We start from the raw sequence: 23,809 nt of genomic DNA, 5'->3' as shown, positions 1-23,809 counted from the left end.
CTACATGACAAGCGCTACGTCGAAGGGTGTATCGGTTGGATTGGTAGGTGCTCAATACCATCTGCAGTGTGCCCCCAACCCAACCATCCCGTCCGTCCGGGCCCAGGCGTCATGTAGCCTCTTGTCACGGAATCTCACCCAATCCCAGTGCAATTAGCTGTGGGCTTGCTTGGCGCCACTAGGCCTGCCCCGTGTGCCCCCCAACTGTTGCAGGGGCAGGGCGCAGCGTCTCTCGTCTCACATGCGCGCGTGGTACAGCGCACGCGTAGTACGTACAGCGCCATCTGATCAGCCTGTTGCTGCATCCTATCCCCAGAGAGCTCGGTTACAATGATTTTTCGCGATGACCAGAGACCAGCACTAAGATCCAAATGATGCTGCCAATGACGGCCAAGGGAAGCCGTGCCGCTTATAACGACAAGAGGAACCTTGGTAACCCTACTTATCCGCATAACAAAATCTCAGTGGGAGGGATTAAACAAATGCCCCCAGCGACAGACATGCTCGAGGTTTCATGTGCTCTTGGACCCTCTTGTGCCGATGCGTCCAGCCACTGGCTGTAAACAATCGCTGGAACGTGTAGGCGAAGCGAGAAATTGGGGCAGTACGGTAAGAAACCGCAGATGCGGTGGCGATGCACATTGGAAACCAGCTCCACGAGCATTTGATTATGGAATCGACCCAAGGCCGAGATCCAGAAAGATTCTTCTCATCGGTTCTCTAAGCTGTCAGAGGCTAACTTACCAGCTGCAGTAGAGAACGGGTACTCTGATGCCCTCTACCATGGCAAATTGGGGCGTCGTCCTATTAGCCAAGTCAGAGGGCTACAGAGCTCGAACAATTTTCTTCTAGTAGTACAGGGCAAGCTAGTAGCTAGAGACTTCACAAACCGAAGGACAAATGTGTGTGCATCGTACAAGCGCTCCCAATTTCCATGGATCACCATATGCGTCTCTTTGCATGGGTTCCAGAAACGTACAGCATGGCTAGATGCTACGTTTCAACGCACGGTCCAAAGATTGACTTGGCAAATATGTACTCCCTCAGTTTCCCAAATTATAAGTCCTCCTGTCTTTTGTATGCACATACTCCCTATGTTTCAAATTATAAGTCGTTTTGACTTTTTTGGTACATAGATTTTGCTATATATCTAGATATAATATATGTCTAGGTACATAGCAAAATTGATGTACCAAAAATCCCAAACGACTTATAATTTAAAACAGAAGAAGTACATTATTTTTGTTATAGACCTAAATATAGGCTAAGTCTAGATATATAATAAAAGTCGTGTCTAGAAAATTCAGAACGACTTCCAATTTGGATCCAATTCAAATATAAGCTATGTCTAGATATACATAATAAAAGTCATGTATCTATCTACAAAAAAACAGTACAACTTCCAATTTGGAATTGCAAGGGCGATAGCGGATGGTCCTTGAAGTCTGAAGAAACGAAGTTAAGGAACACACTATCAACACGTACCTGATTGACATCTTGCCGCTCCTCTCACTGCTACAGTTAAATACAGTTAGCCATAAGAATCTGGCATGCATGCCCAGAAAACCGAGATTTTCACAGGTCCAATACAAAGCTAGCCTAGAAACCTGCCCGCCTTTGGAGCAAGATAGTTGGCAGTTGCAACAAACAAAGTGCACATTTAGTACGACGAATCAGTAGCAGTTTTATAACATTGTCTGCATTGTCACTATAACCACCCATTCCCCAGGAAATAAGAACCCCCATTCTTGTCAACAAACAATTCCCTTCATGCTGCATACATTATATCTGGAATTTGCAACACAAGCATGATCAAGTTCTATTCCAAAATATCCTCATCTTGCTTGAGGGGTAGAACTAGCTTTATCAGAACTATGAACATTGGCTTCAAATCATGTCATGAAATGCAACATATAACTTAAAAGCTACTCTATATATCCTGGGATCCTAGCACCAGGGTAAAAATTTGACATGGAGGTACTCTATGGTGGTAAGGCAGCAAAAAGAACAGTATTTTTCCTTTATGTTGGTGAGGAAGCTTAAGTCAGCTGTACAGTTCAAAGGAATGTGCCATCACCCATCAGATAATGAAGTTTCAGATCTTGTCCACCACTTCAGCTGGCACATTGAGATCAAAAAGTGCACCACCACCACCATTAGCATCTACCCTCTCTCGCTTGTTAGATTGGTGCCCCCTATTATCAGAACTCGAGCCATGCAACTCAGTTCGCTTCCCCAGAATAGTCGATGCTGCACAGCAAATGGAAATAATCATCGGCAACTATAAATAAATAATAAAAGGTATTCCTTCTCGTGTGACAGTAAGCTGGATAAAGGAAATGCGATAAAATTACCATATTCATTATTATGCATACCTGGTTGGTTCCTGTGTTCATCCTGACTACATTTTGTTGACTGTGAACTTTGTTCAGCAGAATCCCAACTAATATTTAGCTCCGAGGCCCTGTCAAGGCCCTTTGATTTGTATGGAGCGATGTTGTGAGGTGTGCGTAGAGGATATAACAAATCATTCTCAATGCACTGATACCTGCAAAAGAGTACTTACTATAATAATTTGTATATGAAATTACAAACTGAAAAAAAAAACTATCAAGAAGAGTTCTTACATTTGTTTGCAGAGCTTATCAACCACATTGGAAAGATTGATGACATGCTTCATTGTATCCATGACCTCGTCATCAGTAAAAAGTTGAAAATCTTTCTCAAGGAAACCAGATAGTCTTTCAACATTAAATTCTAATTGTTGTTGCTGATCCTCAAATAAATTCTGCTTCATTTCTCTTTCCTGAGGAGTCATCTCATCCTTAAAAATCTCATCACCAAACATGTAGAATGCAAACGGATACGAATAGGAAAGAACACGCCTTGATCTGAATAGCCTGTTTAACCCATTTAGGACCCAAGAATAATCTTTTATCTTTGACTCCTTATTTTCTGAAATGGATATCTTCCCCTGGATCTCATTCTTTAGCTTTGCTTCCTGCTTAAGAGAGTCGGTGTGAGCCTTGTATCTGTTGTGGTAGTGCATATATCTATAGAGGTCTCGCCTTGCTTGTTCTGTCTTCTTAGTCTGATCATCAGTGAACCGACCACAACTGTGGCCACTAATACTTGACCATGTGTGATCTCTACCTGTGGCACCCCCACATAACCAACTGCATTCAATAGTATCACATAACAAAATATAAGTAACATAACATTGATAACATAATCATGAAAGGAAAAGAGGATGAAATCTAGAACAGAAAAAATAATAGAAGGCAACCTCAATCAGACAACACAATGGGACACTAATTTTGACACTTAATGTAACTTTTCTGACTATCTGCTGTATGACATAATCTGCTTGCTGACCTCCTCTCACTCTTTGTTTGCTGCACAGCAGATTTGGCAATAGGTCATTATCGGTTGTCCTAGTTGCTGTAGCAGTAGGGCAATAGGCCACCACTGCTACATTAGTTGATAGCTAATACATCAGTCATGTCTTGGTAGTGGGCTGAGGTAGGAATTGTACTGCTAGTACTAGGAGTAGTTGGGGCTGTACTCAGCCATTCTCATGTGTACCTTATAGTTGGTACATGAGTTGTATATACTCTACCTCTATGCAATGAAAACAGACAGTTCAGGCCAACACTGGTGCTTGTACTGTGTGTGTGCCTGTGCTCACCCCTTCTTCTATCTCTAGCCATAGTGAGTGAGTGTGTGTGCTGGTAAGCTTACTACTTACCTATGCAGGGCAGTGAGGGACCAACAAGTGGCATCAGAGCCGTACAAGTTCGCCTGCATCGCCGGACTAATCGTCGGCGATGGCACCTGGCTCGGAGACGGGCGACAGCAGCGGAGCTGCGGGAGGCGGCAGTGCTGCTGGGGCTGTCCAGCCACGACAGGAGGTCGTCGTGCGCACAGTGCGGGAGGTCAACGGCACTACTTGGCCACAACTGACTCGCACCAACTATGGCGAGTGGGCGGTGACCATGAAGGTCAAGCTCAGAGCCCAACGGCTCTAGAACGCCATCGACAAGGGCACCGACATAGTAGAAGATGACATGTCAGCGCTGGAGGCCATCCTCGCTGTTGTGCCTGCGGAGTACCGGGAGCCGTTGGGGGCGAAGAAGTTCGCTAAGGAGGCGTGGGAGACCATTGTAGCGATGCGCATTGGCTCTGATCGCGCAAAAGAAGGCGACGGCCCAGCTGCTGAAGCAGGAGTACGACAACCTCAAGTTCAAGAATGGTGAGTCGGTGAAGGACTTCTCCCTCCGCCTGCAGTCACTCATCAGCAAGCTGGGGAGCCACGGTATCACCATCGACGAAGAAGAGGCGGTCTCCAAGTACCTCCACTCTGTGCCCTTGAAGTACATCCAGATCGCTCTCTCCATAGAGACGATGTTGGACCTGTCCACCCTCACCATTAAAGATGTGACAGGCTGTCTGCGGGTGGTGGACGAGCGCATGGAGCATGCCACAGCAACAACGGACAGCGGCAAGCTGCTGCTGACAGAGGAGGAGTGGGCTGCCCGGATGAAGGAGAAGAAGTCCGGGGAAGCCTCCTCCAGCCGCGGTGGCGATGGCAAGCGTCGCAGCAAGGCTTCTTTAGAGAAGAAGAAGAAGATCGACCCCAACGCTTGCCAGCGCTCATCAGCACATTGGGCAAAGGAGTACCCAAATCGCAAGCAGGAGAAGAAGGCTGAGGCTCATTTGGCACAGGCTAATGATAATGATGAGACCACTCTCCTGATGGCGACGTTCTGTGCACTGCACAACGTTGAGGCCAAGGAGAAGGGAGAGATGATGGCGGTGGATGAGCACGGGAAGGCTATGAAGGGTGTCAACCTCGACGAACCGCACGTCCAAGTCCATCTCGGACGTGTGGGTGGTGAGCAGGAGCAGCGGTGGTACCTGGACTCCGGCGCCAACAACCACATGACGGGCTCCAAGACAGCCTTCTCCGAGCTCGACGGTAACATGACCGGCACGGTGAAGTTCAGTGACAGCTCAAGGGTGGCGATCCGAGGGCGCGGCACCATCATCTTCAGGTGCCAGAACGGCGAGCACCACGCACTGACGGATGTATATTACATCCCGCAGCTACGTTCAAGCATCATCAGCATTGGCCAGCTGGATGAGCGCGGCAGCGAGGTGCTGATCAAGGACGGCGTCCTCAGGATCAGGGACCGGGAGCAACGGCTTCTTGCCAAAAGGTGAAGAGGTCCCGGAACCGGTTGTACCTACTCGACTTGAAGGTGGAGATGTCCATCTGCTTGGCTGCGCAGCGCACGGAGGAGCCGTGGTTGTGGCACGCTCGCTATAGCCATCTCAGCTTCGACGCCCTCGGCAAGCTGGAAAAAATGGTCTGGGGGCTGCCTCACATCGAGCACGCATGCGAGCTGTGTGACAGTTGCCTGGCCGGGAAGCAAAGAAGGCTGCCATTCTCGAAGACGGCGAAGTACCACGCGACAGAGGCCCTCGAACTGGTCCATGGTGACCTCTGCGGACCGATCACGCCGGCGACGCCCGATGGGCGCAAGTACTTCATCTTGCTGGTGGATGACTGCAGCCGGTTCATGTGGCTATAGCTTCTGACCAGCAAGACCGAGGCAGCGGAAGTGGTCAAGAAGTTCAAGGCGCGCGCGGAGGCGGAGAGCGGCAAGAAGCTGCGCGTGCTGTGGACTGATCGCGGCGGCGAATTCACCTCTGTAGAGTTTGAACGTACTACGCAGATCAAGGTGTGGTGCGCCACCACACCGCACCGTACACGCCGCAACAGAATGGCGTGGTGGAGAGGCGCAACCAGACAGTGGTCGGCATGGCGAGGTCGATGATGAAGGCTACGAAGATGTTGGCGGAGTTCTAGGGAGAGACGGTGACCACGGCGGTGTTCATCCTCAACCGAGCGCCCACCAAGGCCCTGAAGAGCAAGACGTCGTTCGAGGCTTGGCATGGACGCAAGCCGAATATATCCTTCCTCAGGACATTTGGCTGCGTTGGCCATGACAAGAACACAAAGCCCCCACCTCGGCAAGCTGGAGGATAGAAGCACGCCCATGGTGCTGTTGGGCTATGAGGGCAGCAAGGCCTATCGGCTCTATGATCCCAAGGGAGGTAGGGTGGTGGTCTCTAGGGATGTAGTGTTCGACGAGATGGCTGCTTGGGATTAGGAGGATCAAGGCGCCGGGGAAGCTGTTGGTGTCAGCAGCACATTTGTTGTCGAGCACTTGGTGATCCAAGGAGGAGGAGATAATGGCGCTGGAGAACAGGCTGCTGCTAGAGAGCAGTCTCCACCAGTAGCGGCGCATTCACCTCCACCACAGTCCCCTGCGACGGCAGCACAGGGGACACCCCCACTGGAGTTCGCATCACAACCCACAGACATCAACGAGTTCGTGGATGCTTTCCATGACGGCGAGGAAGTTCGGTTCGGGCATGTGGACAACCTTGTCGGCGAAAGGGGAGCACCTGGGCTGGTTAGCCGGCTTCTGGATGACCCAGAACTACTCCTTGTCAACGCAGAGGAGCCGCCAACGTTCACAGTGGCTGAACGCGACGCCAATTGGCGCCAAGCGATGTTGGAGGAGATGAGGGCGATCGAGGACAATGGGACATGGGAGCTGGTGGATCCACCGATGGGCTGCAAGCTGATCGGGTTGAAGTGGGTCTACAAGGTGAAGCGGGACGAGCGCGGCGCCATTGCCAAGTACAAAGCTCGGCTTGTCGCCCGTGGCTTCATGCAACGCGAGGGCATCGACTTCAAGAAAGTCTTTCCTCCGGTGGCGCGAATGGAGTTCGTTCGCTTGCTGTTGGCCATGGCAGCAGCGAAGGATTGGCGCGTCCACCACCTCGACGTCAAGTCTGCGTTCCTCAAAGGCGAGCTCGCGGAGACGGTCTTCATCAAGCAAGCTCCAGGCTTCGCCGTCAAGGGCGCTGAGCACAAGGTGCTCAAGCTGCGCAAGACGCTCTACGGGTTGCAGCAGGCCCCTCGGGCGTGGAACGCCAAGCTCGACGCCACCTTGGGCGAGCTTGGGTTCACTCGCTACGCCACAGAGCACACGTTGTACACACGGCGACGGGGGAAGGAGCTCGTCGTCGGCGTGTATGTGGACGACTTGATCGTCATTGAAGCGCGGGCGGAGGACATTGACGGCTTCAAGCGCGAGATGGCTGCTCGTTTCAAAATGAGCGATCTTGGCACGCTCTCCTACTACCTCAGCATTGAGGTGAGGCAGGGGAAGGAGCACATCTCCCTGGGCCAGCGCGCCTATGCGAAGAAGCTACTGAAGCGCAGCGGCATGGTGGAGTGCAAGCCGTGCGCAACTCCAATGGAGCAGCGGCTGAAGCTATCCAAGCACAGCATGGCGGCGAAGGTGGGCGCAACGCGCTACCGGAGCATCGTCGACGGGCTGCGCTACCTCACGCATACTCGGCCAGACATCGCGTTCGCGGTCGGGTATGTTAGTCGGTTCATGGAGGAACCGCGTGAGGATCACTGGACGGCGGTGAAAAGGTTGTTGCCCTACGTCAAGGGGACGCTCGATCAAGCGATCGTCTTCCCCAAGAGCGGCGGCAAGGGTGGGTTGCGGCTCACGGTCTTCAGTGAGGCACCCCCCAAGGTAAAGGAAGGTGAGCCGGAGCTCACTGTTTTCAGCGACGCAGACATGGCGGGCGACGGAGCACCTCTGGTGTCCTTGTCCTCCTTGGAGCAGCCCCCATCGCCTGGCAATCGCTGAAGCAGAAGATTGTGGCGATGTCGACGTGTGAGGCGGGGTACGTTGCAGCGGCCACGGCGGCGTGCCAGGCTATCTGGTTGAACTGGCTGCTGGGGGAGCTGACCGGCGAGGAAGCTCACCCGTCAGCTCTGATGGTGGACAATCAGCCCGCCATCGCCCTCGCCAAGAATCATGTCCTCCACGATCGGAGCAAGCACATCGACATCAAGTTCCACTTCCTCCGGGACTACGTCGATGGAGGGCAGATCGTCATCGAGTTTGTCGAGACCGGCAGACAGCTCGCTGACATCCTCACCAAGTCATTTGGGCGCCTGCGGTTCATGAAGCTGAGGAAGATGATTAGCATGGATGAGGTCAAGGCTTTTGGTTAGCAGCAGGATTAGAGGAAGAATTGTAAGACATAATCTACTGCTGACCTCTCACTCTTTGTTTGCTGCACAACAGATTTGGCAATAGGTCATTCTCTGTTGTCCTAGTTGCTGTAGCAGTAGGGCAATAGGCCACAACTGGTACATTAGTTGGTAGCTAATACATCAGCCATGTCTTAGTAGTGGGCTGAGGTAGGAATTGTACTGCTAGTACTAGGAGTAGTTGGAGCTGTACTCAGCCACGCTCATGTGTACCTTATAGTTGGTACATGAGTTGTATATACTCTACCTCTATGCAATGAAAACAGGCAGTTCAGTTGCCACAAACCAAAAGAGCAGAGCTCTGGCCAACGCTGATGCTTGTGCTGTGTGTGTGCCTGTGCTCACCCCTTCTTCTACCTCTAGCCATAGTGAGTGAGTGTGTGTGTGCTGGTAAGCTTACTGCGACCAACATCTGCCACATGGGTGAGGGGATATTAGTTCATTTCCCCCTCAATCCCCTTGGGGAAAAGGCCTAAGTGTTATATGCTCATCCTATAATCAAGAGAAAGAGTATTTAGCATACACCATTAAGACCAGCCACACATATGTTTCTGTCAAGTTGTGTATTATACTACAAGCAAAATACTGGAATCATTCACACCACTAGCAACTAATTTTATGTAGCAAATTTAAATGATTGTCTCTAACCAAAAGAAATTAGATTTACAAATTACAAATATCTTATTCTTGCAAAAAAAAGAGCATGGAAAAGAGCAACCAATACTAAGACTAAGGTACTAAAATATATTTATATGTATATGTACCAATATTGACACAACAATCATCTCATAGGCAATTCACCAATCAGTCCTAAATTATATGCTTGTGGTTTAGATAAAAAGACTGACATCATAACATGTGCCCTTGGCAACAGTTAACTTAATATGTCTGTCTGAATATTCCATAAAAGACAACCTAATAACCTGTGCATGAATTGCCTCCCAGATTTTGATACAAGGAGGTAGATTTACCAGATTCTTTAACGAAACATCCTCTAACTAGATATATGAAATTGTGACCACGCCATGTAGAAGTATACAACGGCTAATCTAAATTATAATGATGATATAAAGGAGAAAAACTAGGAGATCAAGAAAACAGTGTTGTATGGCCAAGACCAAAAGAACAATCAAGTGGAAAATTTCATCATACAAAGAATGCTAATATTGGGTTAATCAACTTCAACTGTATGAATTGGAAATGGAACAAGATGAAGAAGCATAGATCTAACCAGAATGCTTGTCCACATATACATGCAACCAGGTTGCAGCCACCATTCTTCTCCACAGGTTTGTGACACTTGGGACAGGGCTTAGTATTTACTGTTATCCAATTCACTGTTTCTGATTCATCACGGCATTTCTTGATCCAGAGCTCCCACATCAAGCAGGAACACGGTGAGTGTGCTTGTAAGGAGCAATTAAAACAAAACTGGCATCCACATGTGCATTCCACCTCACAATAAATATCGCCTTTGACGCGTATAGCATTTCCACAATGTGGTGTGCTTGGGCACCACTTGACTGTATCATTATCCTCAATATATGATTCCAGTAAAAATCTTTCAAAGCGTTCTGCGATATCTGGGTGTCTCGCAATGACTAGTTTTCGAATTATTGCTTCATCACAAATAGCATTGCACTTTGGAGCCATGCATCTGACACGCCGGCTCTGACCCTCATTTATTTTCACAATGAAATATTCAGTCCAACCTAGGAGAGGGACAGGAAAGTTAGTAGCTATCCAGGAAGAAACTAGGTGCAGCAAAAGATCATTCATAGAAAGGCTGTTCTCTGTTTTGTCCTCTATGTTTGTGGTGGTGGACTGGTGGTAAGGGGTAGGAAGAAAAAATAATATGATTCGTGTAAACATAAAAAATATAACGATAGAATTAAAAAGCCCACTCTAGATTGATTTTAAAATAAAATATATGATGGGTGTGTATGAATCGACACATATGAAATGATTTGAAGCAAAAGTATGTTATTACTATACATGCAACAGTTATCAGTAGCTCCAAAATCACAAGGCCAGTTTCATGCATGACATACAGATACAAATGCCCCAAAGGCCCAAAATGATACAATACAGTTATACAGAGCTAAAGGAAGAAACAATATTGAACTATTTTATTGATAATATATGAGGATTGAAAGCTGTTAGCAGACAAAGCAGCTTCTGAATACCAAACAGATCTTGCAAGTTCTAATAGACAAGAGCCAAAACTGTTAGAAAGAATAGTGGTTAAGAGGTGTCATTCTTCAGTATTTCTTTGTTACAAACACCCTACAAACAATGCATTACACCATTTCTCTACCAGAATATATTAACTGGAACATGCAAAAGATGAAAATGCGGAATCATCTGAGCCAACCTAAACAGACATTACTCACAATCATTGCAGTAACTGTGGCCACAGTCCATCTCGGAGGCAGCCGAGGGTGGCACATCATCATAACAAACATTGCAGGTCACCTCCGCCGAGGAGGTTGTGCCAGCATTATTGGTGTACTGAAGAGGAATACCGGCCTCCAAGAAGAGCCTATCCCTGCCCTTCTGATCGAGAAGCTCGAAAATCCTCTCCACGTCCCAGCGGTAGTGGATGAGGAGCGTCCGGGCATGGTGCTCCCTCAACCCTAGCAGTTCCATCACCTTCCTAAGATCCTCTCTCTGCAATCCCACAAATGCCCAAACCACAAAATGGAATTGAGAAGAAAAAAAAAGATGAAAGTAAGCATCAGTATCAGAAATAGCGTGTAGTGTAGAAACCGAATGGGGGAGAGCCCCCGCAGTCACCTGCGCCGCCAAGAGGGATTCCTTGGTAATCACCTGCAACCAAGCAAAGAAGGAATGCGTCAGGAAGAGGAAGCAGCTGAGGGTGGTCTCACGACGGAGACAGATGCGGAGGACAAAATCAGGATAGGACACGCACGGATGAGGCGGACCAATGGCAGTCCTCGAGGTGCTCGTCCTCGAGGACCTGGAGGACGGACTCTTCTAGGGCATCGTCCTCCTGATCGCTCAGGTAGCAGTCGTCGTCTTCTTCTTCCTGCTCCAATTCCGACGAGGACACCGGCGGCGAGGTCCCCTCGGCGTCGCGACCCATCTGCCGACGCTGATCCGATCAGAACCCGAATCAAAACGGCCGGCGGTGATAGTACCCCTCGCACGGAAGAGGGGAACAGATTGGCGGATTGGGTCAGGTGCAACAGCCGGCGCGGACGGGGAAGGCGGGGATAGAGGAATCGCGGCGCGGAAGCGGGCGCGGCGCGGAGGGAGGGGGAGCTGGCGACTGTGAAGCTTGCACAGTTGCACGGGAAGAGAAGAGAAGGGGAGGCGGCGGCGCAGGCGTAGCGGGTGTGGGTGTGGCCGGAATTGGGGAAGGCTGGGCTGATGTAATGCGGCCTACTGTGATACATGTGAGAAAATGAAGGGAGGTGAATGTAAAACCTTAACCTACGGGATACCATTTCATTTACTATTTAGTATTTATTATAATCCATTCATCAACGATTACAGAATGGTGCTAAATCAAATCATATTAAGTTTGCCAAACTTACATATAAACTAGCGTGGGTGCCCACGCTTTGCGTGGGAAGGAGGGCGGGAAAAAAAAGGGGAAAAAAAGATGGAACGGGTGTGCACTGTTTCATAAAGAGTGTATATTGTTCCGTATTGGGTTTGTACTGTTTCGTATTGGGTTGGCATTGTTCTTTATCGGGTTGGCACTGTTCCTTATGGGGTTTGGCACTGTTTTGTCGCAGAACCGAGCACTGTTCATCGTGGATCCGGTACCCGGTACTGCTGATCTACAGTGATCTGAGTCTGGTGGAGGAGAAATTTATAAATATTTAAAGGCAGTTAGATTTTATGGTCTACGATTTAGCAGACTAAGGTTACGGACTAAACTTTAAACTAATTTAGCTCACTGTCTTTTTTGTGAGATTAACTAAATTTTAGGCACAACTATAGACCATGGGTACCTGAACAGACCCTTATTATACTAAATAAACCTCACTAAAATTCTCAATAAATATATTTTTAGTATATATTTTAAGTCATATAAATGCCGATACTATTTTTTATAAACTTAACTAACTTAAGAGTTTTACTTAAATTAAATCTATAGATATATTTTTCTAAGGGAGAGAGGTAGTATTGTATAGTGGATTCATATTTACTTAACTCACATGGTAGACATAATTTCTTATTCCAGCTCAAAAAATAAACATCTGGTTAACGGTTTTATGGTCGACTTACAAAGTTGAGAAACGTTTTTTTTCAAATAATATATGTTGTCGTCAATAGAATTTGTATATAACAATGGCAACTTTCTTGCAAATTGTTGAATTAATGAATTTGCTTTATATGTATACCGAATTATAGAATCAAAATCTTATTGGGTTTCTGTCCACACAAGTTCAAATCCTCGATTTGATGTAGGTGCTCATATTTTTCTGAATTTACTAGCGTTGTTCTTTCAATAGCAGGTGACTATGATGACTTTATTAATCTCAAGGTCTAACTGCTTAATTTTAGTCTTTCTGAGGTATTCATATTAATAGGATGTATATGTGTGCGTGTATAGGGATAGTTGTGTACATATACGAGTACATGCCTATGTAATGTGATTCGGAGAAAATTATAATCTCATTTGTGTCTGTTACTCAGTAAAATCAAATTTGTATGCTTAATATTGCTCACAGTTCAGCCTTTTTGCTTTACTAGGTACATGCCTGTGCGTTGCAAGTGCAACGGGAACAAAATAACCACAATAATTTTAGTTTAAACGTGTGTTGTATTACTACCTCTGTTTTAGCTTAGATTGTTTATGCTTGTACTCCATAGCTTGACATGACACAATCTATTATATTATATTGTTTAGCTGCTTATAAACTTTTGATAATTGGATATATAGTACATTTGATATAAATCTAATCGTATCAAGTTTGTTTTACAATTGATAGTTAAATTTTTTTAAAGTTATTGATCAAAGATGTTAATGTTTGAATGTTGTGTGCCTTATAAAACAATATGGAGGGAGCATTACTAAAAAGTGATACTTTGAGTGTGATGCTCGCAACATTTTGTTTTTGCAGCCATAGTCACTGTTACACGAGTCTTCACAAAGTTTAAACAATTAGCACATAATTGAAGTTTTGATGTATATTGTAAGGACCTAGTTATGCTATAACAGTCAGTTTTATACTACAACAATCGCACGTTTGCATACAACTATCCATTAAAGATCTTGGTCAATCTACCTACCTTGCCATCGCTCTATTGACGCCTTCTCCCTCCTATCTTTATTACAGTAACATCTTCTACAGTCATGCCCTCACTTAGGATCTGCCCATAAACAATGCTCGGCCATTGCGCTTTGTTGCAAGATCTTAAAGCCAATCGAGCCAATGCCCAAGTTGATCGGCCTATTCATAGTTATTCAGGTTTTAATCCCATATACGATGTGAAAGCCCAAGACCCAGAAGGCCAAAACCCTTACTCTTGATGATCAGATTGTGTGAGCTCGAGGGCATTCGGATGATCGACCCAAGATTACAAGCACCTAGGGAGAACAAATCTGGCTAATTGGTTGCTTAGTAAGAAAATCTACAATCTTAGAGAACAAATGATCTGACCATGGAAAAAACACAATGAGTTAGTGATAAAATCAAACATGACAATAAATTTATCATTAAAAGGTAAAAATATTGAAAATACAGATGCTGGGCTGGTAGTTCTTTTACACCAGGGAGGTACTCATGTTGCTAAAGCACTATGAAACCTCATAAACTTAAAAGCTGGTTCCTCGCTCTATATGCAAAATCTCACACACCTATTGTTGGATTTTGTACAGGAACCATGGCAGCTGTCATCCATTAATAATGATTAAATGAACAACCACCATTGATGTTATGAACTATGAAGAGTTCCTTAAAGACCAATCAATCTCGCAAACTTGGTGTTGAATAGGTTGCATCTTTTATTCCTTTTAGATAGTACAAGTATACAAGAAACTTAAGCATCACAAACTTATGGATATTCAGCAAAAATATAATTTAGATGTATGACCAGTCTAAATAAAACACAGAGACTGATGTATGACATGCATCAGACTAATGCTTATGCAATGCAAGGGCTTCTTCCCCCATGGTGTAAAAGAAAGCAGCAGGAATGAGACGTGCAGCTATATAATAAACACAACAATAGGAGAACAAGATCATGCTAGAATAGTATGGAAGAAGAGCCCAACGGCCACCAAGGACAGCAGAGCGTGGTGGCACCGGTGCTGCGGTGCATGAGCTCAGCGCCGCCGATTCCTCCTCTAGAGCGAGCGCAGGCTACAGGCCCCGGAGACAGCAAGAGGCTATCACCGACACCGATCTAAACGGTGCCAGTGAAGGCGCCAACTTCGGCTACCATGTAACCTATCATGGGAATACGCAAGAAAGGGACCAACCTTATGTAGATGTAGATGATGCTGGCCTTGTTCCTCATGGAGGGCTAGCCAATTAGCTAGCAGACCGAAACGGTGAAGGCAATTGAATGCTCACGTCGGCTGCTTCCTATTGTCGGGGTAAGCTTTGATTTGAACGGTGGGGACTATGATATCGTTGCTCGTGTTCGGTACATGGTTGGCTGGTGTCGTGTTGGGTGTGTAGATGCCGATTGGAATGATGGGTGGATGAGCTAAGGCGCGATTGACAACTACGTGAGCAGAGCTTTAGCCTTCAGGAGCAATAATGCTATGATTGATGCCATCATGAGATCAAAGGAAAGACAATCTGTTTCCTAATTAGTTGTGATCTCCTATCTCCTAATTAGTGTGGTCTTTGTGGAGAAAAAATGTTGTGATTGATGTTAGCGAGAGAAGGAAGGCAATCCGTTTCCTAATTAGTCGTGGCATCTGTTGATGGGCGAGGCAACAGTGATCGCGCGAGGCTTCCGTCGGGCGTGTATGCAGGGTCAAACGCGTATGATCGCGTGATTGAAGGGTAATTCCCCTTGATTTGGCTCTTTCCTTCCATGCACGGGTTGGATTTTTTTTCCATGTGATTGTCTGCCTGCATGGTGAGGGGTTTGCCAAAATTTCTTTTTCTACACCGAGTAGTCATGGATCGCATGGTGGTTTTGGTGCTATCGAGTAGATGTTGACAATCCGTATATTTTAGTTGTAGAGAAGAGATAGAGATACTACTAGGCTTACTATGTGTGTAACACCTCTGGTGTTTTGACCTAGCACTAAAATTTGACATGTCATCATATGCATTGTAAAGCATTCATATAGTATAAAGTTTTGAATGCATTCACTAAATAAGGTTTATTTCATAATGTTGTTATTTCATGTGATGTGATTCAAAATCCTAAATAAAGATCATGACTACAAGGGTCAAAATTCATGTGATCATGTGAGGTCATGTGTCATTTGACTCGAATAACCCTAATGGGCCATGTTACTGGTCAAAAATCAAAATTTAAGTAAAAGGAAGACAAATCAAATTTGAATTCAAATTCAAATTATAAAAGTCCTTTTTGCCCCTTTTGACTAATTCAAAATCCATGTGGAATTTGGGGTTGAGGCAAAAAGCAAAGTTGGAGATTATTTTATGTAGATCAACTTTGGTATTCAAAGTTTTTCAAGTTTACATATAAAATTTGGAGTAATTTTGAAATGATTCAAATGCTCAAATGCACCCCAAATTCAAATTTCAAAATGGACGCAGAATTTGAAAATATTCCTAGAAGCAAAGTTGTAGAGTTTGAAAAATTGAACAACTTTCATTTTTGGAGATTTTCAACTTCTTTAGAAAATTTGAGAGTAATTTGAAAAATGGACTCAGTGGCAGTTCTGTAAATATTTCAAAAATCAAAATCCACCTCTCTGCTTGCCGCCAGCGCCACGCGGATGTCGCCGCCGATCAGATTTCACCGCTTCCTCACGCCTTGACATGCAACTGGTGCCGTGGTGGGTCCGTCCGTGCGCTGTCGTCACCGGGCAGTCCCTTCCTGGCTATAAATAGCAGCAGTCGCCGCCGTCGTCCCTGTTTTCCCCTTCTGCTCTGCTCCGCCGCCAGCTAGCTCCGCCGCTCGCCGTAGCCATCGTCGAGCAGTCTCCGTCGTGCCCAGCTACGCCAACACGATCGCCTCAGTCTTGCGCTTCTCTACGACTTGCTCACGCCGCTTGAGTTGGCCAGAGTCGCCCGGTGCAACAGCTTCTTCCCTGAGCCCGGCCGAAGCTCCGCCACCATCGCCTCGACATGGCCAGGCCATTCTAGACCGTCTCCGCCTTCACCAAGCCCACCGGCGTGACCATGGTGAGCTACTGAATGTGATGTTCACTTCGCTTTTGACTCTACCGCATTCTTACTGGGGTTATGCCGTGAGCCGTCGTGCTCGAGCCGCCATGACCAGCGTGAAGCCTTCTCCGGTGTGCCTTCTGCCGATCTGAGGGCTGGGATGAGTTCGTAGGAGTGTGTAGGTCATTTGGGTACGGTCTGCCTCGCCGGAGCGTCACCGTCGGCGCATTTTGGGGCCGGCCAGTGAGGGCAGCGCCGCCGTGAACTGTACGAGTCACTAACGAGTGGGGTCAGCCTATTAGTGCGAGAAAGGAAGAAGAACAGTGCGATTTTGTATTTTCTGAAATTGTGAATAGTGCTGAAACTTTGGTAATTTGTAGGAAATTCATCATAGCTCCAAAAATTCTGAAATTTTGTGTGTAGCTTCTGTACATGTTCTAGTATGGTTTAAAAATTTGAAACTTGAAATTTGAATAAATTTTTAATGTTCAAATATTCAGTCCATTAATTGATAAATGCAATTTCCATGATTTTTGTAGGTCACTGTATAATTCCAAAAATTATGAAATTTGTCTTGGTACACTAATTTGTCATAAGGAAGCTTACATAAAATTTTTAGGTCATTTGGAACAAGTTCATTTTTGGGCTTATTTCCAAATTAATTCAAAAATAAATAAAAGCAAACCCTAAGTGTTTGATTAGTGTTGAATCTTGTTTTGGTCATGTTTTGTGACTAGTAGAGTTTCAAGATTCATTTGGTGAAGTCACATGTATGGTTCTTGACGGTAGGATTGCAAGTTGGTTTTGTTGGCTTGTAACTGTACCGTGAAGGAAAATCGTATTCGGGGTGTTTTTACATTTCATGTATTGTGAAAGCATCATGTTTACGTTATCATCATGTTAAAGCATATGTTATCATTTTGTGTAGAATTCGAGAGCGAAACGATTCTAGTTGAACAAGTTCTGAAAGAATCTCCGGTTGTCACGGGATTCGATAATCGTGATACTGATCCGGAACCTGCGATTGTCAACGAAGGCAAGCCCCGGTTTATGCTTTAAACCATTACCTTGTTACTTTGAAAAGTTTATCACCTATGTTACTTATTGCATTAAGTTGATTAATTCAAATGTTACCTATTTGATGCATTGTCTACCTTGATAATTATTTACCATCATTGAAGATGTTTTCATTTACAAAGGCGTAGAATGCTTAGTATGCTTTATGATAGGCTTTCAAAGTAAAAGTTTCGATACAATCAAAGATGGCATACTAGCCAAAGAAAGAAAGAAGGTAGAATGAACTAGAGACTAGTCGGGTGACTTATCTTGAATGTTGGGTAATGTTGCCAGCTATGTCGCTTAAAGGCCACTCATTGTGGATCTTCTGAACAAGACACTTTGTAGTACTAGTCACATACTCCGGTAAGCCTACTTTGGCTAATCTGATACTAAGACGAATGCCCACGCACTAGGAGTAGAGAGATGGTGGGAGTAGCGTGTACCCTCGTGGCTGGAATGTGGCCAGATTTGAGGTGTGCTGTGCTCTCGGGTGGCATGGAAATGGCTTAGTATAGGAGGATCTGGTAGCGAGGTTGATATATGCAAGATTAAGTTCTACATATGTCGTGTGATAAGGAATCCCTAGCTGGAACTTGAATCAATTCGAATTGCCGGTGCTCCGTGGATATGGAGACTCGATTCATTACAGAAGCAATGCAAGACTGGTGAATTACTAAAATATGAGAAAAGAATGGAATGAGAAGGATTGGAATATGGGAAATGTACATTTAGTTAAGGTAATGAACTAAAAGAACTTAGGGGTAAAACTTGAAAATAGAATGAAGAATAGTAAGCTTTTGGCAAAGAACTTTTGAATCTTGCTACATCCTTACCTTGGCCCAAACCCCTGCATCTCTAAAAGTCTTACACCCCGTTACGTCGGGTTAGTCTTGTTGAGTACCTTTATACTCAGGGTTTGTTAACCCTTGTTGCAGGTGAGTTGCATGCGCAGGCTTGTTTTGGTCACTGCTGCATGTTTGTGTTTGATGTCAATGACGATGAGGAGTGATGAATGGCCTTTGGACAAGGCACTAGTTTGTATGATAAATAAAGTTAATATAATATTATCCCGCTACTATGGTTGTATGACACTTATGGTATTGTAAGTTTGAAAACAACTAGTTTGTAACTGTTATCTTAAGACTTCCGTTATCTTTTACTCTGGTATATATTTGAATAAACTGTTGTAATCTGCAATGTTTGTGATTGGAATCCTGTTTAAAAAGAAAATCGTGGATGATTCGGGTCTTCCGAGGACACCCGATAGACCTGTTGAGTTGTTGGGAACTCGTGTATGCTATCCGAGGTCTATTAAGACAACGATAGGTGCATGTGGGCCCAATTCCTTAGGAGGTTCTGCCACAATGTGTGCCTTCTGCCTTGTTTTCCTTGTGGGTTTTATCTTTCTTTTGGGCTTTTTTTTCCGGCCATTTCCTAGTGCAAAGTGCTGCCATTACTACTTATATATTTTTTATGTTTTGTTTTGTTTCATCTGGAGTATGTTTCTGATATGTTGTGGTATATGTTTGCTTCTCACTTCAGCCCATCACGCAGGTTGTCTTAAATTTCAGCTCAATTAGATAACTTTGTCAGGAATAATTTCTCAATTTATATGCACTTTGCACTGACTTTTTATGAATGGGTCAGATGTTGAATGCTTATGATTAAGGAAAAAAATGGGAGATAAACATCTAACTAAACAATAGCGATGAGGCAAAAGTCCAAAATAGAGATGATGGCAAGACATATTTCTATTGGATGAGAAGAAATTTGAGACGAAACAAAACAAAAAAATCACTTGACTATTGACAGAGTATGTGAGGCCACAAAGATTTTTTTACAAATGACTAGAGGAACAAAATCACTAGCCATCATGGTCTGCATGCTCCTTGTTAGTGGGCCTCTATGGGTTGTTCATTTTTCTCAGATGTTCTGAGCCAATTTGTCCTTTTCTTATAATTCAGTCTTTACCGAAGTTTTAAATACTTCTAAGAGTATAAGGGCATGATTGGTTTGCAGGCAAAATTTGCCATGCCAAGGATTTGGCAAGCCAAAGTTAGGTAAAAAATTTGCCATGGGAGCCAAATGTGAGAGATTGACAAGTTTTAGTAGCAAACTAAACAATAGCCAAAATCATGGCTTGCTAAATCTTTTGGAAGCCAACCAATAAGGCCCTAAATCCTACAGTGTGTAGAGTTTTTGACAAAAGACATCACCAATGAAAACCATAGGTGTGGTGCACATTAGGATTTTGTATTTTTTAGAATTATTACACAGTACAACGCAGACGCTCATAACACGCACGCATACTCACCCCTATGAACACATGTACACAAGCCCTACTGAAAGTGCATTTGCCCCCTATGTGGGTTTTGGTGTATTGATGACATCCAAATTAGGGACTAATATGTTTTTAATGAGATATGTCACCGTTATTAGTCCCATTAAAGATTCAAGGAATTGATAAAGATGAAATGGTATCCCTCAAATTCTTCAAGTACAAATGGCGGACAAACTCAAAATGCTCTTCAAGTTTAAATTTCATGCTTTTGAGTTCAGGTTTGCCGCACTATTAAGAGGGATACAAATTTAGGTGGTCTAAGGAAGATAGAGTGCTCAAGTATAAAAATAAACTCAAAAGAGAGACACTCTAGCACTTCACGGGCACGTAGAATATTTTTGAGACTTTTGGTGTCGAAAGTCCCGACTGAGGTCGGAAGTCTCGATGCCCAGTCACTTAGCCTGCGCACTGATTGTGGCCCTCGAAAGTCCCAACGTGAGTTGGAAGTCCCAACTTAGGTTGAGAGTCCTGACACCTGGACACTTCGCTGTCCTACTATGTGCACTCGTCGAAAGTCCCGACGTACGTTGGGAGTCCCGACCATCGGAAGTCCCGACATATGCCAGGAGTTCCAACATTGACTTGCTCGTAGCGACTTTGACCTAGCTATGAATAGTGTTTTCTTTAGAGGTCGGAAGTCCCGAGATCTATGCCAAAACTTCCGATGTAGATCTAAATGCTTAGATCTCTACTATGAGTATAAATAGCTCTATCCTCTCTTCTAACCGTTACCCACTCATTCACTGTCACCAACCTTCATCCAAATCTACTTCCAAGCATTCAAGGCTTCCCTCTCCTCTTCCCTTTGCTCCTAACTTCGATTCCCCAAGGATTTGAGTGATAGGAGAGTGGATTGAGTGAGAAAATCACTTTGGCAAGCTTGAGCACTTGATTTCTTCATCAAGCTAGTTGGATTTGCGTCTATTACTCTTGGAGCTTTGCCTCTAGCCGGCTAGGCATTGCCCAAGAGCTTCCATCTTATGGAAGAGCCTTGAAAAGTTTATATTACCCTTGATTTCTTAGTGAAAATCTCAAGTGAACTTTGTGGTTGCTTTGAGAGAGGCAAGGAGGTGAAAGAGACTCTGACCTTTGTGGTCAGCTCAACAACGAGGACGTAGGAGCTCCTTTGTGGGGTTACCGAACCTCAAGATAAATCCTTGTGTCCCACGTGCTTGTTGTTGTTGTGTTTGCTCGAGATTACTTGTATTTATTTGTCTTTCTCTCTCCCAAACTTTATTTTAGGGTTTGGACTCGTTCTACAATTTGGAGGCATTTTGGCGTCAAAGGAGTGACCCAACATCTACATCAAACCACTAGGAAGTGGGGTTGTAAGATTATTTATCTGTAAAGTTATATTTGGCACTGCTTTTGTAGTTCATTTAGGCGTCGGGACTTCTGACAGTTTATGCCGAAACTTCTGACGACGTCAGGAATTTTGACCCAAACTGCCGGGACTTCCTACAGTGGCTGATAAATTTGAACTTAGCATTTGTAGTAAATTTTTAGATACGCCTATTCACCCCCCCCTCTAGGCATTGTTAGATCCTTTCAATTGGTATCAGAGCAAGGTCTTCTTTTAATGCTTCACCGGGTAAGAAGAAATAATGTCGGACACCGAAAAGATGCAAGCTGATGCCACCAAGATGGCCAAGCAAATTACAAAGGAGTTGATTGCCGAGCAAGCAAAGCTTTTTCCAAGATAAAATGAAGAAGATGCAAGATGAGATGAGTAAGATGAAGGAAGAGTTGAGCAACAAGGTTGAAGATGCTATAAGTGGCAAGAATGATGCAACCAAAGACACCGCAAATGAAATTGGAGCAGGCAAGCATGCTCATGGAAAGGGAATGTATTCAAACATGGGCTTCGACTATGGATAACTCATCAAAGGTCCACCTCTACATTCTCTTTCCGTCAACCTTGGCAAGCTACCTTACTTTGATGGAACAAGATACATCGATTGGGCTTACAAGATGAAGATGCACCTCATCACCGTAAGACTTTGGGAAGTTGTGGATGTTGGTGTGATGATTCCTATCGATGAAGATAGAGAGATAACTCTAGAAGAAGCATTCGACCTCCATCAAAATGCACAAGCCGTGTCCTTGCTTGTCTCAAGTTTGGGTTCGAATGAGTTCAACAAAGTGAATGGAATAGAAAGTGCTAAGCAAATTTGGGAAGCTTTGAGAACATCATTTGAAGGGGACAAGAGCATGAGAAAAGGTAACATTGAGCTACTTCATGGTGAATTGGAAAGATTTGTGTTCTTACAAGGTGAAACGGCTCAAGCAATGTTTGATAGGCTTATGGCATTGGTCAACCGCATAAGAGCTCTTGGAAACACCGAATGGGATGACAACAACATTGCTAGGAAGATGTTGAGAACTCATAGAGCCAAGAACAACATGCTAACGTCCATGGTCATGGAAAGGCCCGGTTATGATGAGATGACACCCTAAGAAGTTCTTTCAAAGCTTAAGCATCATGAGTTAGGAATAAGAAAGTACAATCAATGCTCACAATTAAAATCCTAATACAATGGGATACAACAAGAGTGCAATCCTTAAAGCAACTTAGCAACATGAAGTTCAAGGTTCAAGTCAAGAGAAAAATAAGAAAGTGAAGGATGATTCCTCAAGTGAAGAAGAAGATTCTGATGCGGAGGTTGCATTTGTGATTAGGAATCTTAGAAAATTTATGAAGAAGAAGAGCAACCGCAAGACCTATGGTGATGGTAAGAAGATGTTTTGCTATGGGTGTGGTCAAACTAGTCACTTCATAGCCGATTGTCCTAATGAGAAGAAGAAGCACAAGCATGACAAGGATGAAGACAAGAAGAACAAAGGCATGAAGAGAGGTGAAGCTCATCTTGATGAAGAGTGAGAGTCAAATGATAGTGACTCAAGTGATGATGAGAAGAAGAAGAAGGGAGCCACAAACATCGCCATCCACCACTCATTATCACTGTTGGTATTTTTAAACGCACATAGATAAATTCGCAAACGCACGGATACTGTTTTAGTTATTCATCTTTCTTTTAGATATATAAAGTGAACTAAGAATAGTAAAAATAATAAGGGAAAATAGATACTTAGTTGGATACACAGTGGATGCTCCTCCCCCAAGCTAGTTATTGGCATGGTTGCTCAACGAGGTTGCCGAATGTGAAGGTGCTGGAATAGAGCCTCCAATTTAAATTTTGTTGTTGCTGTTGTTGCTGGAGGCTGGCCATCTCTTATCCCATGCTTACCTCAGTTTGCTCTTAAAGATGAGGATTCTTGAGGTGGCGCCTCCAGTAGTGGCGCTTTCAATGGTGATGCCACCTTCTTTTGTCAAACCTATCTTGGTTTTAAATTTGATTTTAATCAGACAAGTTCATCTTTCTTGACTTGTTCTCCCTCTTTGTGCAGACATTAGTAGTAGAAGCTGGCGACATCTTGTGTGTATCATTATTGCCAGTTTAGAACTTTCACTTATAGAATTTGGGGGATCGACTCCTCCACACTTTGCTCGAAGTGTGTTCTGCTCATAAAGACAAGGTAGAGATCAAGTGCATGGGTTCTATTGGTGGGAAAACACCAACAAAACTATTTTTTTCTAGCCTAGGCACATCGAATCATGTTACAGTTGACATTATGTGCATTCATTCTTACAACATGGGTGATAAGATCAGAAGGATGAGTATTAATGTGATATTTGAATACATTTGTTAATAAGAGTGGAGTTGCTTAACCTATGGAAGGACTATCTATAATGTATTAAACCTTACATGACTATGACTATCATCTTCCAAAGATAAGATATGCAATATTTTAGCTCATTTGATTAAGACTATGAGATCAAGAAAGTGGTGTTATGAACAAGCTTAAGGAACAAGACATATTGAGTTAATCAGGTTGGATCAAGCAAAGTTGTAACTCAAACATGTTTGTTTCTTAATTTATGTGAATACCAAGATCAAA

General features: G+C 44.4%; 2 protein-coding genes across 2 annotated transcripts; one reads left to right on the top strand and one right to left on the bottom strand.

Annotated features, from left to right (window-relative positions):
- Positions 1-1,645: 1,645 nt before the first annotated feature.
- On the bottom strand, positions 1,646-11,539 carry LOC136503505 (probable E3 ubiquitin-protein ligase ARI2). Its single transcript, XM_066498564.1, has 7 exons — positions 11,085-11,539; positions 10,949-10,981; positions 10,546-10,822; positions 9,384-9,864; positions 2,628-3,176; positions 2,376-2,548; positions 1,646-2,250 (listed from the first exon to the last, which is right to left on the bottom strand). Exons 1-7 carry the CDS (start codon positions 11,256-11,258, stop codon positions 2,096-2,098), a joined length of 1,842 nt encoding a protein of 613 aa, XP_066354661.1. The 5' UTR covers positions 11,259-11,539; the 3' UTR covers positions 1,646-2,095.
- Positions 11,540-21,553: 10,014 nt separating this feature from the next.
- Positions 21,554-22,730, top strand: LOC136467582 (uncharacterized). Its single transcript, XM_066466344.1, has 3 exons — positions 21,554-21,671; positions 21,738-22,283; positions 22,441-22,730. The coding sequence occupies exons 1-3, from the start codon at positions 21,554-21,556 to the stop codon at positions 22,728-22,730; spliced, it is 954 nt and encodes a 317-aa protein (XP_066322441.1).
- Positions 22,731-23,809: the final 1,079 nt, after the last annotated feature.

The sequence above is a fragment of the Miscanthus floridulus genome, chromosome 1 (assembly GCF_019320115.1).
Source record: "Miscanthus floridulus cultivar M001 chromosome 1, ASM1932011v1, whole genome shotgun sequence".
Taxonomy (NCBI): Eukaryota; Viridiplantae; Streptophyta; class Magnoliopsida; order Poales; family Poaceae; genus Miscanthus; species Miscanthus floridulus.
The sequence above is the reverse complement of the archived record's forward strand: the minus strand, read 5'-3'. Positions and strand labels throughout refer to the sequence as shown.